Source organism: Podarcis melisellensis, assembly GCF_964234715.1.
Source record: "Podarcis melisellensis genome assembly, chromosome: 10".
Lineage (NCBI taxonomy): Eukaryota > Metazoa > Chordata > Lepidosauria > Squamata > Lacertidae > Podarcis > Podarcis melisellensis.
In genome coordinates this window covers 69,306,509-69,327,919 of record NC_138542.1, presented here as the reverse complement: position 1 = coordinate 69,327,919, position 21,411 = coordinate 69,306,509, and the positions used below count along the sequence as shown (strand labels likewise).

The 21,411-nt window shown below is 47.4% G+C and overlaps 1 protein-coding gene across 1 annotated transcript in view; it reads left to right on the top strand.

Annotated features, from left to right (window-relative positions):
* CHCHD3 (coiled-coil-helix-coiled-coil-helix domain containing 3) overlaps positions 1–21,411 on the top strand; it is a 220,210-nt gene that overhangs the window by 107,350 nt on the left and 91,449 nt on the right. The window contains exon 5 of the mRNA XM_081927466.1: positions 16,449–16,532. Within this exon, the coding sequence (XP_081783592.1) occupies positions 16,449–16,532 (84 nt within the window). The remainder of the gene's footprint in view (positions 1–16,448; positions 16,533–21,411) is intronic.

The following is a 21,411-nucleotide window of genomic DNA, read 5'->3' as shown; positions in this document are numbered from 1 at the left end:
TTCTTTTAAAACTTGGGGATGTATTAAGATAGAGTTCACTTTCAATGAACACTGGATGCTGCCTCATTTGGAGTTGTCCCGTTGGTCTATCTAGCTCAGTATTGCCTACACTGGCTGGCGGTGGCTCTCCAAGATATCAGGCAGGGGTCTTTCCCAGCCCCACCTGAACTTGTGGTATTTTGCCTGTGACATAAGCTTTACCACTCATCTGGGGCTCTCCCCTTCAAAGCCCAGACTCCTTCCAGATTTGCAACTGGCAGATACACCCACCAGCACATCAGAAGTTGGTTCTGCCATTAGTGTTGCCCTAGCTGGGTCAGATGGGTGAGGTATAATAATAAACTGTGTGAACATTTGTCTTTTCATTTATTGCTATACAGTGGTACCTCGGGTTACATACGCTTCAGGTTACATATGCTTCAGGTTGCATACGCTTCAGGTTACAGACTCTGCTCACCCAGAAATAGTACCTCGGGTTAAGAATTTTGCTTCAGGATGAGAAAAAAAATTGTGTGGCAGCAGCGTGCCAGCAGCAGGAGGCCCCATTAGCTAAAGTGGTACCTCAGGTTAAGAACAGTTTCAGGTTAAGAATGGACCTCCGGAACAAATTAAGTATGTAACCAGAGGTACCACTGTAATTAAGACTCCAAAAACATTTTCTGAAACGTGAAATGCTCCTGAAGGAATTGATTGAATTGATTGATTAAAGCACGGGCACCATCCAGTGTGGAAAATGCATAGTTGGATTCTGCTGCAAACTTTCAGAATCAAGTTTGACCCTGAAGATTATCAGTATATTTCACTTGGAATGCCCATTGTTGTTCCATTGTCTTCCTGCTCTGTGGTTCATATCTTCAGCCTGAAGGTGGCTTCACCTGCTGCTTTAACTGCTGGTGTTAACATCCAATTTGGGGGATGCAGGTCATATGGGAATGGCTGTACAAATGACTCTCTTGATTTACTTACCAGGATCCTTCTTTCCTGAGCTTTATTTATTTTGAAACAGTCAGAAGAAGAGGGTTTTTTCCACCCAGTGCTTTGAGGATAAAAATGAAGGAGTAGATTTAAAATACAGGAAGGCAGAATTAAGAAGACCTTATTCACCTTGAGAGTAGTTCAAAATCCCACCCACTCCGTACCCCACAAATTCCACATCCACTAACACACACATACCACACTCGGCCTGCTCCTGCACACACTCATTTTCTCTCTTTCTCTCCCCATTCTTATCAATTACTGGTCTAAATGATCCCCTGGGTACAGATACAGAAAGACCACACTGCAACACTGGTACTCCCACCAACCCCAATTTAAAAACCCAACAGCAGTGCATGTCATTCACCAAACGACACTCATATATGTTAAGGTTGCCGCCTGAGGTTGAGCTCTCCTCCCTGTCATCAGCTACCATTTCTCAGCTCCCACCTGAACAGTGCTCAGTCTCCAGCCCCCTCTCCCAGCTACCCCACACTCTTTCCCTAGCACCAGCAGAAAGATTTGCTCCTGTGTTTCATGCTCTTGAAACTCTTCCTATATGCCACCAGTGGCTATCCTTTGGCTGAGAGGCCCTGTGCTGTTTCGCCAAATACATGCTCCCTTAGCCAAGGAGCAAACCTCATACTACCTAGCAAAGAGGGAGATGAAAGAGTCTTATTTAGGAATCCCAGGTGAATGTACTTCAGCCAAGATCCTTGTTAGAAGGGTAGCTAGGCAGTGGAAGATCATCACCTGAGACTTTGGAGAGATGCTGCTGCTGCTGCTGTTCTTGATAATAATAATGATAATAATTGATAATGATGATGATGATATAGCCTGCTTTCCCCCCTGACAGAGACTCAGTGGGGCTTAAAATAGAACTGGCTAAAAACATTGGGGGTGGGGGAAGAGAATATTTTAAAAATTAATTAATAAAGGCAGCTTCATATGCAAATTTCAGAAAGGCTGTGTGTCACTGGACACATTCCGCTTCCTACCATTACACTGTAAGGGTATGTATTACTACTGTATTCCACCCGAGCAGCTCATTCCATATAAACTTTTTAAAAGAGCATATTACAAGCAATTAGGCGGTCCATTAGTAGTGACAAAGCCAGCAGAAACCCAAAGCTGAAGGGCACTGGAGGAATCGGGAGTAAAACAGTGTGTTAGATTCGTTTCTTACTGCAAGGTGGTTCCCAAGCCACAGAGAGGGAGGGGTGAGGGTTGGCAACGCCTTGGAAATTATGGAAGCTTAAAAAATTCTGTTTTGAAGCTTTATATATATATATTTTAAAAAGGTTTAGCAACCTCTTTTCCCAGGTAAAGTGTTTCGTGTCCCCATTTCTTTTATGACTTACCATAAAAGTCAGAGTGTGTTGGTTTTGGGCCAGAGCTTATGGAAATCATTAGCGCCATTTTAGAAAGAGAGAGTGGTGTGCTTCAAACCAGAAGTCCTTGATTAAACTGGGACGTGCACATCTAAGGTCAGCATACAAGGGTGGACCTGGTTTGCACGTCATGGTAAGCTTGAGTACAGTTCAGCATCGTGTGTACAAACCAAGATGCCTCCTGAGATTCTTCACCCCACTCCCCACAGCCCCAGACCCTCCTCTGGTGCTACCATAAGGGGTTTGGAAGCCTTTGTATGCTAGGTCCGGTAGTAACCCGAATAACGTGGTCCCGGTCTGGTCCTGAATCCAAGGGTTCCGCGAGGAGTCAGTCCGACAGGGCCAAGGCAGGAAACCAGGCAAGGTCAGGCACAGGATCACAGGCAGGTTCTGGCAAACAGCAATGTTGCTCCCACAACCTGGGGCGGGGTCCAGCAGCCTTTTATCTCTGTCAGGGTAACGGCTGGTCCTGATCCCCCGATGACTCACCTCCCTGTCTCACCCGAAGGCGAGCACTCCTCCTGTGAGTACTCAGGTCTCTCGTTCTCTCAGACCTCACTTTCTGCAGCTTGGGAGACGTCGGTGGGTTACTAGACCCAGAGGCTGCCTCAGCCTCTCCTGACCCAACTGGTAGTGGAGCAGCTGTAAGTGATGGCCTAGCTGGAGGCAACGAGGTAATCCCCGCATCTGGAGCCAGGGCAGGCTCAGGCCCCTGACTCGGCCCATAGAATCATAGAGTTTGGAAGAGACCACAAGGGCCATCGAGTCCAACCCCCTGCCAAGCAGGAAACACCATCAGAGCACTCCTGACATATGGTTGTCAAGCCTCTGCTTAAAGACCTCCAAAGAAGGAGACTCCACCACACTCCTTGGCAGCAAATTACTGTCAGTAAGTTCTTCCTAATGTTTAGGTGGAATCTTCTTTCTTGTAGTTTGGATCCATTGCTCTGTGTCCGCTTCTCTGGAGCAGCAGAAAACAACCTTTTTTCAACAAGCTGGTGCTTGTTGCAGGGGAACCTGTGCAGACTGGGGCTCTTCAGAATCAGGCCCCAGACCTGGTTCAGATGCCTCCTGAGGCAAAGAATCCGGTGCGGACTGAGACTCCTCTAGCTCCGAGTCCGAGCCTGAGTCCCAGGCCATCACACTTTGCTTCTGTTTTTGATAAACCGAAGCTTGTTGCTCCATTCAAACTAGGAACTCTGGTTAACCTTCATGGTTGCCGGTTTAAACAAGCGCGCTTCATGCCGTGTGAAGTTGGCTTGTGGAGCAGCAAGGAAAGGCCTAAGAAGAGAGATTAATTGAGTGTCAGGCTGCAAGGCACATTGGTATTCAGTGGATGATAAACAGATGGCAGTGTTGCATGGGCAAAAACAGATGCACTCCTTGGAGCTCGTAGATTTAACAAATGGGAAGTGGAAGGCTGGCAGTCTTGCTACCCTGTGCTTTCCTTCAACTCCTCCCTCCCAGCCTGTCTTACAACCTCCATGCTCCTAAAATGAGATCATCATGTAAGATAACTTTATGGCATTTACTGACCCTGTTGCTTTGAGAGACCTCGCCAGCCGATTTCTGGGCAGAACTTTGCATTCCCTGCCCCGCACAAGCCCTGTGCTTAAACAACTGCTCTCTTTTAACATTAACCTTCCCTTTGAAGCTCTCTGTACTGCGCCTCAAGGCCCATAGACACTTTTTTTTACAACCTCCTGCTTTATTCAGTGCAAAAAGCCCTTGTTTCTTCACTTAACATTTCACCGGGCAGCCCTGTCAAGTCAGCCTTGATGGACAGATCTTTATTCCCTTCACAAACATGAGGCATGTCAGTTGTCGGCCGTTCAGGCAGAGAGATTGTTTCATCCTTCATCCGACCCATCCCTCTGTTTGTCTCTTCTCCTGGGATCGAGGAGGAAGTGGCTTAAGCAGCTTAGGTGGAACGGCTGCAACTCTTCCAGGCTGATAATGTGGCATGGTAAATATAGTGATGGATTTTTGTCAGATGAATGGCAATCAGTTCGATCTCAAAACCTCTTTTCTAAGAACCTGGTAAATATTTAACAATTATTACATACTTACATTTTAAGGGTGGCATTCAGCCAGGTTTTACTCAAGGGTAGCTCTGTTGAAATGAATCAACTTAACTTAGACATGTTCACTAATTTCAGTGAGTCTACTCTGAGTAAAAGTTGATTGAATATCACCCTAAATGTGTGTGTGTACACCCATTTATATGCATCAAACTGGCCTGGAAGGAGTATATAAACTACGTACAACTTTCCACATTAATCTGTATCTCTTCGTAGTCTCTGTGTTTTCCTATAATGAGGATTGATTAGTTTTATGGTATTTCAGCCCCATGAGAAAAAAGAGAATGTGTTGACCTCAGTGAGAGTGAATGGGGAAAACTGAAATGCTACTTTGTCTGGGGTACTGGGAATCTAAATTACCCTATGCTATCAGAATCCGACTCCATAGGACTTTCCTAACTTACTATCCTCCAGATATTTTGGACTAGAACTCACATCATCCCTAACTATTGGTTTAAGCTCATGAGAGCATAGTCCAGCAACCTCTGAAGGTTGGGGCAGCAGGTTTGGGATGGCTGCCATAGAAAGTAACATCGGTATGTTTAGACGAGTCATTACAGAACTCTACTATATCCCTTTAATGTACAACTTTTCATGTGTAGTTGGCTTAATTCAAGCAGGGAGTTGGCATTCAGTTCTCTTAAGTGCTGAGCCTTTTGCTATCATCTTTCCCAGGTCTTGCTGTTCCCCACCCCTCCCTCCTTTGGACTTCTTCCGACTAAGACTTCTTCTTGCTAACATCTTGATCTCTCAGATACCTTCTTTGAGATGAAGTCATTGATTACCACTAGTGTACTATTGCACAGAGGGAATAAAGGATCAAGCTGCTGTCTGCAACTTGATGGCTCACATGCAGGAAAAGAGAGTAGTTTTCAATGTGGGATGTAATCCACTGGGAGCAGTCAAATGCAACATTCCTTGTTTTCCTAGAGTGGACATGCAGGGGTTGCTTGGTCCAGCCAGTTGAAACTTCCTGTTCCTCCTGGCCTGGAGCATCCTTCCTTGCATGTGACTAGTGGGTGGGCGTGACCTTTCCAGACCTGGTAAAAGGCCAAGGCATGCTGCCACTCTCTCTCTTTTCCATCTTCCTTTCGTCCTGTGAACTGTTGGACTGCTTGCCTGCAGTCACTAGGTAAATCACCCTTATGGGGTAAACCTCTTGGTATATGTTTGAAACTTCAAGCCTTAAGCCTGCCTTCAGGGATCACACTGTGCCCTGCCTAACTCCGGTCTTGAAATACCTACACTGGCTCCCAGTACGTTTCCGAGTACAATTCAAAGTGTTGGTGCTGACCTTGAAAGCCCTAAATGGCCTCGGTCCAGTATACCTGAAGAAGCGTCTCCACCCCCATCATTCAGCCTGGACACTGAGGTCCAGTGCCGAGGGCCTTCTGGCGGTTCCCTCCCTGCGAGAAGTGAGGTTACAGGGAACCAGGCAGAGGGCCTTCTCGGTGGTGGCACCCGCCCTGTGGAACGCCCCCCACCAGATGCCAAAGAGAAAAATAACTACCAGACTTTTAGAAGACATCTGAAGGCAGCCCTGTTTAGGGAAGCTTTTAATGTTTAATAGGTTATTGTATTTTAGTCTTCTGTTGCGAGCCACCCAGAGTGGCTGGGGAAGCCCAGCCAGATGTGCGGGGTATAAATAATAAATATTATTATTATTATTATTATTATTATTATTATTATTATTATTATTATTATTACTACTACTACTGCCTGATCGTGGTGTCTTTATTCTTTTAGGAGGGATTCAAGGGGTCTTACCAGGAAAATATCAGATTGAATAGCGTATTGTCCTCAGAAACTCACACCAGTTTGCAACTAGTTTTCTGCTGTGTAAAGGGGAATGGACTCTGCTAAGTAAAGGAACTTGCTAGCACAAGTTAGGAAGGGTATTAATAAACAATATATCCTCTCCTGCCTCCCTGAACATCCCCACATTCTACTTCCAGGGGAGGGAACCCCAAATTCAATATAGTTCTAAGTGTACAAACACATTTCCTAGGGAAGCTGAAGATTAAGGAGATGCAGCCCAAGCATTGGCCCACAGAGTCAATCACCTGCAAACTCACCAGTATATTGCTTTTTAAAATTATGTTTTATAGCTATTGATTGATTTTATTATGTTTTATGTTGTAAGCCGCCTTGATATATTTCATGAAAGTGCGGATCAGAAGTATTCCAATGAATGAATGAATGGTTATTGTCACATGTGATTTGACATTGGCTTAGCCTAAGGTATTGGAGTGTTTAAGGCTACAGTTTCAGAGGTGGACTCCTACTTTAAAGTCTTCCTAAGCTCAGCATTATGTGTGTTTGAACCACTCTGCAAAAGAATCAGTGAACCTTGTACAATTTCTCATTTACAACTAAAGTGCAACATTCAGCTAATTGAATACATGACCACTGTTAATTATTTTTGTTACGGCTAATTGATATTCACTGAGATCATGTTCTGTAGCCCCATAAATATAATATTACCTTGCCAAGTGTATATATCAGCAATGAATTCTCTGCCACTGGCATGTTTATGCTGTCCCCTGTATAAAAGTTGCCATGGCTTCCTTTTTTATATATTTAGATTATTAATTTTTGCTTGCTCTGCATTATTTGGAAAATACAAATGTCATTGGCCACTTGGTGGATACTGTTCCTGTGAATTATTTATGTACTTGGCAATTCTTGCAATTCTTCTTAGAGAACAGAAAAACCATACTTCTTGGTTGTCAGTGAATCGGTTTTGTTGCAGCAAGGAGTAATTTCTTTATGCCACTGACACTGCAACAGAGCCACTATAGTGTAGCGTAGCAGCTAAAAGCCTGTGTTGAGAAACATAGAATCATAGCACTTTAGAGTTGGAAGAGACCCCGAGGGTCATCTAGTCCAACCCCTTGCAATGCAGGAATCTCAGCGAGATGATACATGACAGATGGCCATCCAACCAGGGAGTTATGGTGTGGGAGGTGGGGCAGGCTGGGTAAGCTTGTCCTTTGAAAGGCAGGTTTCTGTTCACTAACCCACAATAGTCCTATCAGTTGGTCCAGATTACAGTAACCCTAGAATTCCCAAATACATAAAGCTTGTTGGGTGCACATTAATATTCAGCACCAATATTTTAGTGGGCACCTCAACATTTTGTTGTTGTTGTTTAGTCGTGTCCGACTCTTCGTGACCCCCTGGACCAGATCACGCCAGGCACTCCTGTCTTCCACTGCCTCCCACAGTTTGGTCAAACTCATGCTGGTAGCTTCGAGAACACTGTCCAACTCTGTCGTCCCCTTCTCCTTGTGCCCTCCATCTTTCCCAACATCAGTGTCTTTTCCAGGGAGTCTTCTCTTCTCATGAGGTGGCCAAAGTATTGGAGCCTCAGCTTCACGATCTGTCCTTCCAGTGAGCACTCAGGGCTGATTTCCTTCAGAATGGATAGGTTTGATTTTCTTGCAGTCCATGGGACTCTCAAGAGTCTCCTCCAGCACCAGAATTCAAAAGCATCAGTTCTTCGATGATCAACCTTCTTTATGGTCCAGCTCTCACTTCCATACATCACTACTGGGAAAACCATAGCTTGAACTATACGGACCTTTTTTTGGCAAGGTGATGTCTCTGCTTTTTAAGATGCTGTCTAGGTTTGTCATTGCCCTCAACATTTTAGTATTCCATATTCTCCCCCCCCCCCGAATATTCAGTGGCACCATACCCTCATCTGAAGCAGCCTGTGTGTGGAACAAGAGAGGGCTTCACACATGCATTTTCACCACTGGATTACTGCAACATCCAGGGTTGACTTGCTTGTGTGAATGGGGCCACCCATTCACCACACCAGCATCTAATATGACTCACATCCCCTTTCACTAATGCTTTTCAGGAGACCCAGTTTGCCCATTTCACAAAAGTGTTGAATGAGGGATCCACTGATGAAAAACGTTTGGAAAAACCAGGCTTTGTCTAGACCTGGGTAAACCATGGCTTACAAAATGCTATTTGTGTTTGTTCGCTTCCTATTTAAAGTTTAGAATCCCTTTAATTTTCTTTCTCTTTCTCCTCGTTCCACAGCAGCGAGTCTGTTAATTTGCTGCTTTTGTTTTCCTTCGGAGAGGTCCAGGCAATTGCTTTTAATTGATCTGTTGAAGTAGGTGAAGAGAAGTTATTTGTGATTAGGTAGCTTGAAGCCTCCCCTACTTGCTTACTATGCATAGGTGACCTTTTCTTCTTCTCCCTTTTTTTAATACCCTTAAATTTCCTAGAACAGTAAATTGTTGGAAATTCAAATTGCCTTGTGACTTTTTTTCTTTCCACTCTATTGATTTTTTAAACTCGCTCTCGGTAAAGGAGTGGGAAGAGACTGAGGCTTCATATGGATAGGAATTTCTTAGAAGTAAAATCTGCATGCTCCAAGGATCCCTATCTACCAGAGATGGTCCTAATGTTCTCATACTGGAGAGCCAGTGTGGTGTAGTGGTTAAGAGCGGTAGTCTCATAATCTGGGGAACCAGGTTCGCTTCCCCGCTCCTCCACATGCAGCTGCTGGGTGACCTTGGGCCAGTAACACTTCTTTGAAATCTCTCAGCCCCACTCACCTCACAGAGTGTTTGTTGTAGGGGAGGAAGGGAAAGGAGATTGTTAGCCGCTTTGAGACAGCTTAGGGTAGTGATAAAGTGGGATATCAAATCCAAACTCCTCCTCCTCCTCCTCCTCCTCCTCCTCCTCCTCCTCCTCCTCCTCTTCTTCTTCTTCATACTTGTCCATGGTAAACCACCATCCTTGTTGGTCTTCTCCGCTCCTCCACATGCAGCTGCTGGGTGACCTTGGGCTAGTCCCACTTCTTTGAAGTCTCTCAGCCCCACTCACCTCACAGAGTGTTTGTTGTAGGGGAGGAAGGGAAAGGAGATTGTTAGCCGCTTTGAGACACCTTAGGGTAGTGATAAAGTGGGATATCAAATCCAAATTCCTCCTCCTCCTCCTCTTCTTCTTCATACTTGTCCATGGTAAACCACCATCCTTGTAGGTCTTAAAGTGGAAGTTATGGGCCGACGTGTGAAAAGGTTGCTCTTCTTCAGATTTCAATTGCCTCTCCCATATCTCTAGAAGATATATCTTAGTTGGCTATTTGATGCATTCTGACTGTTGTGCACATGCGTGCATGCCAATGTGTAGTGTTTAGTCTACCATTTCACATACTGCATATTAGAAGACTACTGTGTATGTCTTGGCCAGGGCTGGGAAACATGTGGACCTCCTAATGTTGGAGGACTACAGCTCTATCATCTCTTACCTTTAGCCATGATGACCAAGGCTGATGGAATTTGTATTCCAACAGGTAAAGGTAAAGGACCCTTGGATGGTAAAGTCCAGTCAAATTTGACCGTGGGGTGCGACGCTCATCTCCGCTTTCAGGTCAAGGGAGTTGGCGTTTGTCCGCTGACAGCTTTCCGGGTCGTGCTGCCAGCAGCTTCTGGCACAACAGAGGACTGTGACGAGTGCCAGAGTGCATGGAAGTGGCATTTTCCTTCCCGCCACAGCAGTACCTATTTATCTACTTGCACTGGCGTGCTTTCGAACTGCTAGGTTGGCAGGAGCTGGGACAGAGCAATGGGAGCTCACCCCATGGCAGGGATTCGAACTGCCGACCTTCCAGTTGGCAAGCCAAAGAGGCTTATTGGTTTAGAGCATAGTACCACCCGTGTTCTGTAGTTGCAACAACTTCAGTAGGACTCCAGCTCTCGTTTATGTTGCACCAAAAGAATGTTCTTGTGGGATGGGTTGTGTGTGTTATTGGTTTATTTTGTTCTTGTTTTTCTTACGTATTTCATGCTTTTCTTTTGTATTTTTATGCTCTGAACCCTTCTGAGATGAAGGGTGGTATACAAATTTAAATAGCAACAACAACATTGATGGGGTTTAGATGCCAGGTTATTCATCCAAGGAATGCCTCTTGCTTGGTTGATGCAGTTATGTTGTTAGTATACGGTCTTTCTTTACATAAAATTGTATTCAAATAAAATATTGTTGCATTATATTGTTGTTTCTTGTTACGGGATCATGCAAAGAATGTACAGTGGTGCCTCGCAAGACGAAATTAATTCGTTCCGCAAGTCTCTTCGTCTTGCGAGTTTTTCGTCTTGCGATGCACGGTTTTCCATAGGAATGCATTGAAAATCAATTAATGCGTTCCTATGGAAAACGCCTTCCCCCGACCTCTTCTGGCGGGCGGCATTTTAAAATCGCCCGGGACAGCGGAGGACTTCTCCGCTGTCCGGGGCGATTTAAAACCCCCTGGGAAGGCAGGCAGGGGGGACAAAGGCTTTCTCGCCCCGCCGCTCGGCTTCGGGACATCGTTCTGAAGCCGGGCGGCGGGGGGAGGCTTTCTCGCCCGGCCGCCCGGCTTCGGGACATCGTTCCGATGCCGGGCGGCGGGGGGAGGCTTTCTCGCCCGGCCGCCCGGCTTCGGGACATCGTTCCGATGCCGGGCGGCTGGGGGAGGCGTTCCTGCCCCACCGCCCGGCATCGGGACGATGCCCCGAAGCCGGGCGGCGGGGGGAGGCTTTCCCGCCCGGCCGCCCGGCTTCGGGACATCGTTCCGATGCCGGGCGGCTGGGGGAGGCGTTCCTGCCCCACCGCCCGGCATCGGGACGATGCCCCGAAGCCGGGCGGCGGGGGAGGCTTTCCCGCCCGGCCGCCCGGCTTCGGGACATCGTTCCGATGCCGGGCGGCTGGGGGAGGCGTTCCTGCCCCACCGCCCGGCATCGGAACGATGCCCCGAAGCCGGGCGGCTGGGGGAGGCGTTCCTGCCCCACCGCCCGGCATCGGGACGATGCCCCGAAGCCGGGCGGCTGGGGGAGGCGTTCCTGCCCCACCGCCCGGCATCGGGACGATGCCCCGAAGCCGGGCGGCTGGGGGAGGCGTTCCTGCCCCACCGCCCGGCATCGGGACGATGCCCCGAAGCCGGGCGGCTGGGGGAGGCGTTCCTGCCCCACCGCCCGGCATCGGGACGATGCCCCTAAGCCGGGCGGCGGGGGGAGGCTTTCCCGCCCGGCCGCCCGGCTTCGGGACATCGTTCCGATGCCGGGCGGCTGGGGGAGGCGTTCCTGCCCCACCGCCCGGCATCGGGACGATGCCCCGAAGCCGGGCGGCGGGGGGAGGCTTTCCCGCCCGGCCGCCCGGCTTCGGGACATCGTTCTGATGCCGGGCGGCTGGGGGAGGCGTTCCTGCCCCACCGCCCGGCATCGGGACGATGCCCCGAAGCCGGGCGGCGGGGGGAGGCGTTCCTGCCCCACCGCCCGGCATCGGGACGATGCCCCGAAGCCGGGCGGCTGGGGGAGGCGTTCCTGCCCCACCGCCCGGCATCGGGACGATGCCCCGAAGCCGGGCGGCTGGGGGAGGCGTTCCTGCCCCACCGCCCGGCATCGGGACGATGCCCCTAAGCCGGGCGGCGGGGGGAGGCTTTCCCGCCCGGCCGCCCGGCTTCGGGACATCGTTCCGATGCCGGGCGGCTGGGGGAGGCGTTCCTGCCCCACCGCCCGGCATCGGGACGATGCCCCGAAGCCGGGCGGCGGGGGGAGGCTTTCCCGCCCGGCCGCCCGGCTTCGGGACATCGTTCTGATGCTGGGCGGCTGGGGGAGGCGTTCCTGCCCCACCGCCCGGCATCGGGACGATGCCCCGAAGCCGGGCGGCGGGGGGAGGCGTTCCTGCCCCACCGCCCGGCATCGGGACGATGCCCCGAAGCCGGGCGGCTGGGGGAGGCGTTCCTGCCCCACCGCCCGGCATCGGGACGATGCCCCGAAGCCGGGCGGCTGGGGGAGGCGTTCCTGCCCCACCGCCCGGCATCGGGACGATGCCCCGAAGCCGGGCGGCTGGGGGAGGCGTTCCTGCCCCACCGCCCGGCATCGGGACGATGCCCCTAAGCCGGGCGGCGGGGGGAGGCTTTCCCGCCCGGCCGCCCGGCTTCGGGACATCGTTCCGATGCCGGGCGGCTGGGGGAGGCGTTCCTGCCCCACCGCCCGGCATCGGGACGATGCCCCGAAGCCGGGCGGCGGGGGGAGGCTTTCCCGCCCGGCCGCCCGGCTTCGGGACATCGTTCTGATGCTGGGCGGCTGGGGGAGGCGTTCCTGCCCCACCGCCCGGCATCGGGACGATGCCCCGAAGCCGGGCGGCGGGGGGAGGCGTTCCTGCCCCACCGCCCGGCATCGGGACGATGCCCCGAAGCCGGGCGGCTGGGGGAGGCGTTCCTGCCCCACCGCCCGGCATCGGGACGATGCCCCGATGCCGGGCGGCGGGGGGAGGCGTTCCTGCCCCACCGCCCGGCATCGGGACGATGCCCCGAAGCCGGGCGGCGGGGGGAGGCTTCAAAAGCCGTCCGGGGGCTTTTAAATCGCCCCGGACAGTCCCGGGGCGATTAAAAGCTCCCGGTTAGGCAGGCAGGGGGGGCAAAAGTCTTTGCCCCCCCTGCCTGCCTTCAAAAGCCGTCCGGGATAGCGGGAAGCGCTTCCCTGCTATCCCGGACCGCTTTTAAAATGCTGGCGGTGGGGAGCAAAGCCTTTCGCCCCCGCCGGCCTTCCTGGACCTCTTCTGAAGTCCGGGGGGGGGGGAAGGCTTTGCTCCCCACCGCCAGCATTTAAAAAAAGGTCCCCGAGATTTCCCTATGGGCTTTCGTCTTGCGATGCAAGCCCATAGGGAAAATCGTCTAGCGAAGCGTCGCAAAAACCGAAAAACCCTTTCGTCTTGCGGGTTTTTCGTCTTGCGAGGCATTCGTCTTGCGGGGCACCACTGTATAGCGGTTTATAAATAAGTTAATAAATAATAATGATAATTAGGCAATAACCCTTCCCCCATTGTTTGTTTGGAAGACCCGGAATTCAGAGAGATATTCCCTCTCCTTTCTGAGACGTTAGACTTTCTACCTCTTTTTCTCTGTTTTGTTCCTTTCTGAAGGCATCTTTTTCAACAGATGTTTGAGTCCACTGCCGCTTAGATCATTATATGTTCTTTCTATTCTTATTTAAAAAGTCTTGCTCCGGTTTTGGTTTCATATTTTAAGGTGTGCTACTTTGTGGTTTTACTGCATTTGAATTGCTTGGTCTGTTTTTGTTAGACACATTGATTGTCCCTGTTTGAAGATAAAATTGCTTGGTGAAGATTTTATTATAAATAAATTAAATACTGTTGATAGACCTATCCATTTTTTTCAAGCATGAAATTTTGGAGGGCATGAAAATCAGTTTAAGAAGTAATTGTAAACAGAAACAAATGAAGGGAACTGATGGCTAAACTTTGATCCAATTTCATTTTGCCATACTGTTAATTTATCTTATGCTCCAACATCTTCAGATACTGGGACTATCTAGTTTGACCTTCTATATATTTGAAAAGTCAAGAAACTTGCCCATCTGTTTTTGTATCAAATTGATTAATGTTGTTCTGTTTCCAAAACAAAACGGAAAAAGTAATCTAGTGAGAGTTTCATAATTGTCTCTTGCACATTTGTTGGTTCTATTTATATTCTGTTTGTTTCATAAATTGATGGCTTTGTTTTCTGGATTTACATGCTTTCAGGAGATGGAAATTAAGGTAAGCAATAAAGTCAGAGTTTCAGTAAGGAGTACAGAATATACACCATACGTTGTGTGTGGAAATAGGGTTTCTACTTCTTCAGGAACGATAGCTATGTGGATGGGGGACAAAGCCAGGTGAGAACAAACAGAAAACATTAAAAAGGGACAAGTTCTCTCCAAAGGAGTTATTTTGTTGATATACCTTCCACTTTGTACAGGAGTCCTCATTCTTCCTTTTTATAGGAAAGCCTCCTTTGCATGGAGTTGTTTCTTACTAGGAAATTAAAGTTGCAAATGGTTCAGGTTAAATTCTGCAAAATACATCAAAATCCCAGTGTGTGTCAGGCTCAGAAGGTCTTCACTATGGATACGAAACTGGCTCTTTGACTGGGACTATAGGGGGCAATAGGGAGAGAGGAGGGTATTTTTCACCTCTTAACAGCATCCCAGACTTTCCTAAGGAGGGCTCTCTCAACACTATGAAGATCAAATGAGTCTCTCAGCCTGTTTTATGTGTTCAAATCAGGTACTCCATTAGGGTTTTGGTATGCTCTTCCTGTATCTTTGACGGTAAGAACGAACAAAGCAACCTTGAGGAGTAAAGCATCAATTTCCAAAGTTTCCTGCAGATTTTGCCAGGATTAATTAATTTTGACACAAGTGATTAGTTTTGATATGAGAACCGACTGGCTGAAACGGGCCCAGTGAAACTTGCTTTATGAAAGTCACCAATAGGCCAAGGTTTTTGTTAATGGCAGGTTCATTATTGTCAGTTTGGGATGAAATTTCACAGAGTTGAAATATCCCACGTCCTCCTGATCTCTTGATAATCATTCCACTCTCAAGGACCGTTCTTCACAAGGCTCACTTTTCCTACGCAGTCTGCTCTGGTCAGGGAGGGACTAAAATGATCTCTTTGATCAGCAGCTGGGAAAACCATTTGTAAGCAAAAATATTATTTGAAGATGAAAGACGTATACTTTCGCTGAAAATGTGTGTGGATGTATCAGTGTCATCACAAACATTAAAGTTTCACAAAATTACTTGATAACGAGTGGTAGTTTTCTTGGATCTAGCTTGTGTTTAAAAGGGCAATGTTCTCACCAAACCTATAGCCCTTTGTGTAGTTGAAAGGCTTTGAGTAATCTTGCCATCTTGGCTCAGATAACTATGGTAAAATCCCAATCTCTTTTGACTAATGTGACGTGCTGTTGCCTCAGCAAATGCTGAAAATAATCGTAGAGGGTGCTGCTATCAGTGTAGTAGAGAGCATGAGATATAAGGAACCAGTGTGTTTATATTAGATACAATAAAACTGCTGGCTTCCTCAGCATAGTAAGTTCAAGCGGATGTGCTGCCGCAATGCCTATTCCTGCTAAAACATCTGCCTATTTCTAGACCACTGCCTCAGACAACCCAGAACGAACAAACAAACAAAGAATAGCATTACTTTCATGTAAGAATCACTTCTTATGAAGCATCTTGAAGCAATTTCACAATACAATAAAAAAAGCCTATAAAACAGTTGCCTGCATAAAAACAGTTAAAACAACCGCATACAGTGGTACCTCGGGTTACATACGCTTCAGGTTACAGACGCTTCAGGTTACAGACTCCGCTAACCCAGAAATAGTACCTCGGGTTAAGAACTTTGCTTCAGGATGAGAACAGAAATTGTGCTCCGGTGGCGCAGCGGCAGCAGGAGGCCCCATTAGCTAAAGTGGTGCTTCAGGTTAAGAACAGTTTCAGGTCAAGTACCGACCTCCGGAACGAATTAAGTACTTAACCCGAGGTACCACTGTATATGAAAACAATTTCGAATCCAGTGCAGATGCTAACTGGGATAAAAATATCCACTTCGAATAGTTCCAGTAACCAGAATATACCACCAACCCTGATAAGCAAGTCATAATGTACAGTTAGTTACTAGGTTTCATTGAGGGGTGTCCCTGACAATTTAAAACAGTTTTACTTGAGTGGCTGCTGGATCTAATAATCTAATCAGACACTTTTGAAACATTTCACCTTGTGCTCCAAGCATTCTTTTCAAAACACGTATTCTAGGAATGTCACTGCAGGTTAGCTACCTCATCATTGATCTTCAAATTTCTTTGGATTCATGGTACCAATTTTTCACTAAACATTCACCCCGACGCTGTTTCCTTGGCACTGCCTTCTGACTCTTCCCAGCTCCGTTTGGATGAACTGTGGCACAGCTGTTGAGCAAACAGGGAAATACAATGGGCAAGCACTTAACTTTCTCAATACGCTAATCATGATCTTATTAATATACTGCCTTGGCAAAAGTGTGCCGGCTGCAGACTTCAGTCTCTATGCAGGAGTTAACGGGCACAATTTGCACTAGACTTTTGGCTTGCCAGTGTTCCTTTTTTTCTGATCCAGTTTTCTCTTTTGTGTATATGTGTGTGTGTGTGTTTTGCTTTTTTTAGGCTAAGCAGCTGGAAGAGAAAGACAGAGAGCTGAAGAAGCATGATGCTTACTACAAAGAGCAGCTGGCTCGACTGGAAGAGAGGGTGAGAAAGTTTATTCTCTTTTAATGAAGGGGTTTGCTGCTAATTCCCGCTCTGCACTTGCTTTTTGGCTAACTTTTAAATAGGGTGTGGAGCTCAGGGAGGAGGGGTAAGAACTTTGTCATAAAGCTCTTTTCCCTCTTGGGGAAAAAATTGGCATTCTGTATGTTCCGGGGTCTTGTAAAACTGTTTCACGCCGTGGATAGATGTGTCACATCAATGATGTTAACCTGTTTCAGTGGCTGAACCAGAGCTATTGGAAGGCATTTGAATTTCATAAGACTTTCAACTTTTTCAGAAAATGCTGAGGCTTTGATTTTAACAGATCCCTGGAGGAAAGCAGTTCCACAGTTGAAGCCTAGCCTGGCCAGGGTGTGTGGGGTGGGGTGGGGGTCATTTTGGCTTCTGAGGGATGGCCTCTTGGCCCAGAGGTTCCCCATCCCTTCTCTAGCCACCAAGGTCATCTCCATGTGATCAGAGAGCAGTCCAAACTTCTATGTTCTCATGTTGTTTATTTGTGCTGATGATAATTGCAATGGTTCTAGGGGTTGCTCGTGCGTAAATCGACACCACACCTGGCTAGGTTACCTGGTTGAACCCTTTCTGTCTGGACAGCCTCTCACCCGTGGCTGCCTCAATCGCTGGCAGAATCCATCAGTGGGCGTTTCTTGAACTTCTTCCAGCAAAGAAGCTCTTTGACACCTAGTCGCCTCCTACTCTCCCTGCGCAGAAGTCTTCTGCACAGGGAGGGTGTGGGCAGCGGAGGACCCGTGCTCTCCCCACTGGTCTCCGGCGAAGAGTCATGGAGCCACCTCGCCGATTCCCCCATCTGCCCCCCTTCTCCACTGGTGCTACGCTGAATTCCTTCCCCAGCAGATGGGCTGCTTCTCTCCCTCCCGGGACACTCTCCTGAACCCCTCTGGAGCCCTCCCTCTCCCTCTGGCTCCGATGGCAGTTCCCTGACAATAATATTTGCTATACTTTGGCTTTTTGGCTTTAAAATACAGTGGTACCTCGGGTTACATACGCTTCGGGTTACAGACTCCGCTAACCCAGAAATAGTACCTCGGGTTAAGAACTTTGCTACAAGTTGAGAACAGAAATTGTGCTCTGGCGGCACGGCCGCAGCGAGAGGCCCCATTAGCTAAAGTGGTGCTTCAGTTTCAGGTTAAGAACGGACCTCCGGAACGAATTAAGTACTTAACCCGAGGTACCACTATATGCATGAAGTGGCTGTTACAGTGAAACAGCTGCCCTTCCCTTTTTCCCTGCCAAAGTTGGTAATAGGGGAAAATAACATAAGGCCTTTGTTAGGATTCTTCCTCTGGTTCAATGTTAAAACAAAACTTGAAAAAGGGAGGCAGGCGAGAAAGAAGAGGAAAGAAAAAGTAATATATTGGGAGCATGGTAGATTTTCTGTATTCTTGCAATACATTACAGGGATGTTAACACACGTTACATCCCCTTTCAGACTAATCAGATGAGATCATGTTCGGTGCAAAAGATTGTAGGTTGCAGCAAGTTGTACTGGGACAAAGGAGCAATGGCTCTTCTTTCTATATTAATAAAAAAGTTGAAAATTTTGTTTTTATGGACTGTATGTCGCTTGCTGTGTACTGAGTATGTCCAGTTCATTGGTATGTTTAGTTCAATACTTCGGCAATGACTTTCCAATGTTTTACATAGAGGGTATTTTTTTAGACCTACTGATGGAGATCTTTTTAACTGGGGATACCAGTTACTGAACTTGGGTCTTACGTTATTCAAAATATGTGATTTGCTACTGTGATGTGGCTTCTCCCCAGCACTGTTATTTATTTATATTTTTTAAAAAAATTAATTAAATTTATACTGTACCTGTTCTCCCAAAGGAGTCCAGGGTGGCAGTGGAATTGTACTGATCAGTTTGTAATCAAATATGTAAAGGTAAAAGTAAAAGTACCCCTGACCGTTAGGTCCAGTTGCAGACGACTCGGGGGTTGCGCGCTTATCTCGCTCCATAGGCTGAGGGAGCCGGCATTTGTCCGCAGACAGCTTCCAGGTCATGTGGCCAGCATGACTAAGCTGCTTCTGACGAACCAGAGCAGTGCACAGAAACGCCGTTTACCTTCCCACCGGAGTGGTACCTATTTATCTACTTGCGCTTTGACATGCTTTCGAACTGCTAGGTTGGCAGGAGCTGGGACTGAGCAACGGGAGCTCACCCTGTCACAGGGATTTGAACTCCCGACCTTCTGATCGGCAAGCCCTAGGCTCTGGTTTAGACCACAGCTCCACCTGCGCCACCCAATTAAATATATACCACCTCTGAATACAGAGGTTTTGTTTTACTTTTCAGTGGCTGTTGATACGTTTATGAATATGAATATGAATATTTCTATAATCCTCTAAGAAGGCTAAAGCAGGAAGAATATGTGAATTGATAAAGAGTCGATTGTGCAATGACGAGAGCGAATCCCCGGTACTAGTGGGCAGAAGCTGTGTGTTTAAGAAAGGCTTGAGCTAGTGTACCTCTCAAAACCAAAAGAGAGAAAGCAAGCAATCACTGACCGTCTTGGCAAAGAATGCTCATTAATTCCTAGACCAATTCTCTGATAAAGTACCTTGGTTTCTGTTAAGGTGGCATTTGAGCATATTGCATCTCTAAGTGTCAGAGCGCCTCCATATAATTAACTGGCCATTTTTATTAGTTTTTTTTTTCTTTTTCAATTAGCAATTTCATATTCATGTTTCTCTCTGCAGCAGAAACACCACCGCAGTCATTGATAATAAAGGGAGATGACAACAGAGCAGATTAGTGTCAGCCCCCGTGTGCTCCTTCTAGAGCTGAGTTATTATACATATTCACTTTCAGATGACGCCTGTCACTTTGAAAATATTTCAGAGGCAGGAGTGAAGATGCGCCAACCTTTTGGTGTGGATTAATACAGGACAAAGTGACACTGCATCCATGACAGCTGGGATGCTGAAACATAAACAATTCTGTTCCCCGGGGGCAATAGCCATCCATAAATTTCATTTATGTGCAAAAAAAGAAAAAGGCATTGATACTTAAAAAGAAAAAAAAGGAAAAGGAAGTAAGTGATTCCCCAAACAGCTGACAGTATTTGTAGGTCAGCAATGGCACACAGGTTGTGAGTTACTGCCTGCTTCACGGCGGCTAAGCAAGATGGAATAGTTTAACAAAGGAGTTAAAGAATAACCTTCCTATGCAGTATATCTGCTCAGGCTATAAACTCGTTATTTAAGAGTTCCCCACATTAGATTTCAAGAGAGAGATTCATTCATCAGTACTAAAGGGACATTTTCCTCTTCAGACCCTGAGAAAATATGAGCCAATTCTCCTGATTCACATTGATATCAGAGCAGCCCTCTTGAGCTTTCAGCAGGGGACACAATAGAAGGGGATGTAAGGGTATAGGCTTGGTTCTCTCCCCCCTTTTCCACCCCCTGCCTTAATTTTGAATGAAAACGTCCTAGCTGACACTCCTAGCCGAAAACCCACTAGCTGCATCTAATGCACTCGGAGCCCATAGTGGGCTAATTGCCATTCTTGTATGGGAAATGGCAAATCAATGGGAAAATAGATTGAAATAATGAAGCCGCTTAGAAGGGAAACGCTCACTTTTCCTCCAGCAGGAGACATCAGCAAAACGCCCTGAGATACTCCATCATTATACTGCGTCATTACTTCATTTCCAAAGTGCAGATGTTAAAAATGGAAGAGAATCCACAATCTATCATTACCAGACTCCCCCAGCCCCAGCTTGGCATGTTTCAAAATTGTGCACGAGTAGTTGAGACAAAACACATCACCTTGTTTCAAATGCGCATGCCGGGACGCGCATAATTACAGCCAGTGTCGCTCAGCACATTATCTGCTGGATTTAGACCTGGGAGACCTGGGTTTTTAATCAGACCTGCAATTTGCCATTCAACCAGTTGCTAGTTCTGACTAGCGATTGCTCCCTTGGTGACTAGAACTGGCCTACCTAGAAATGCCTGCTGTGTCATGATCCTGAGAGTGTGAGACTCCAAACCAAAATATGGATATAATGAAGACCCTCAACATACAGTGCAAACACTCATCATGAGGGTAAGCATCCCAAAATCAGCCTTAATTTCATATGGAAAAGGCATAATGCGCTGAGAGGTTTATGTGTGCAACTTCCTAGAGCAAAATGCATGTAGTCTTAGCCCATAGAGGATGAAAGGTGAAGTCAGTAAATGTAAGGATGCAGTTGTGTTAGCAGTCTTCTACCCTCAAATCCATTGGGGTGAGGGCAGCTGCTCTCTGAACCAGTTGCAGCCTCTGTGCCTGAAAAAGAGGGCACAACATTGACCTGAACTTGTGCCTGACCCTAACTGAGAATAATAGAAACTCTCACAGCTCTTAGACTTTAATCCATAAATCCTGTGATGGGAGATAGATAACACAAAGGCACTATTGCCTTTTATACTGGGGAAACACCCACCAAATAGTGACAGTGTGATGATGGAAGAGTTGGTGTAGAGATGAATAATAATAATAATAATAATAATAATAATAATAATAATAATTTATTTACTTATACCCCGCCCATCTGGCTGGGTTTCCCCAGCTAATCTGGGCAGCTTCCAACCAAATATTAAAAAGAATACAGCATCAGACATTAAAAACTTCCCTAAAAGTAAAATAGTTGCTTATTTCCTTGACATCTGATGGGAGGGCGTTCCACAGGGCAGGCACCACTACTGAGAAGGCCCTCTGTCTGGTTCCCTGTAAGCTCACTTCTTGCAGTGAGGGAACCACCAGAAGGCCCTTGGAGCTGGACCTCAGTGTCCGGGCTGAATGATGTGGGTGGAGACGCTCCTTTAGGTATACTGGGCCGAGGCCGTTTAG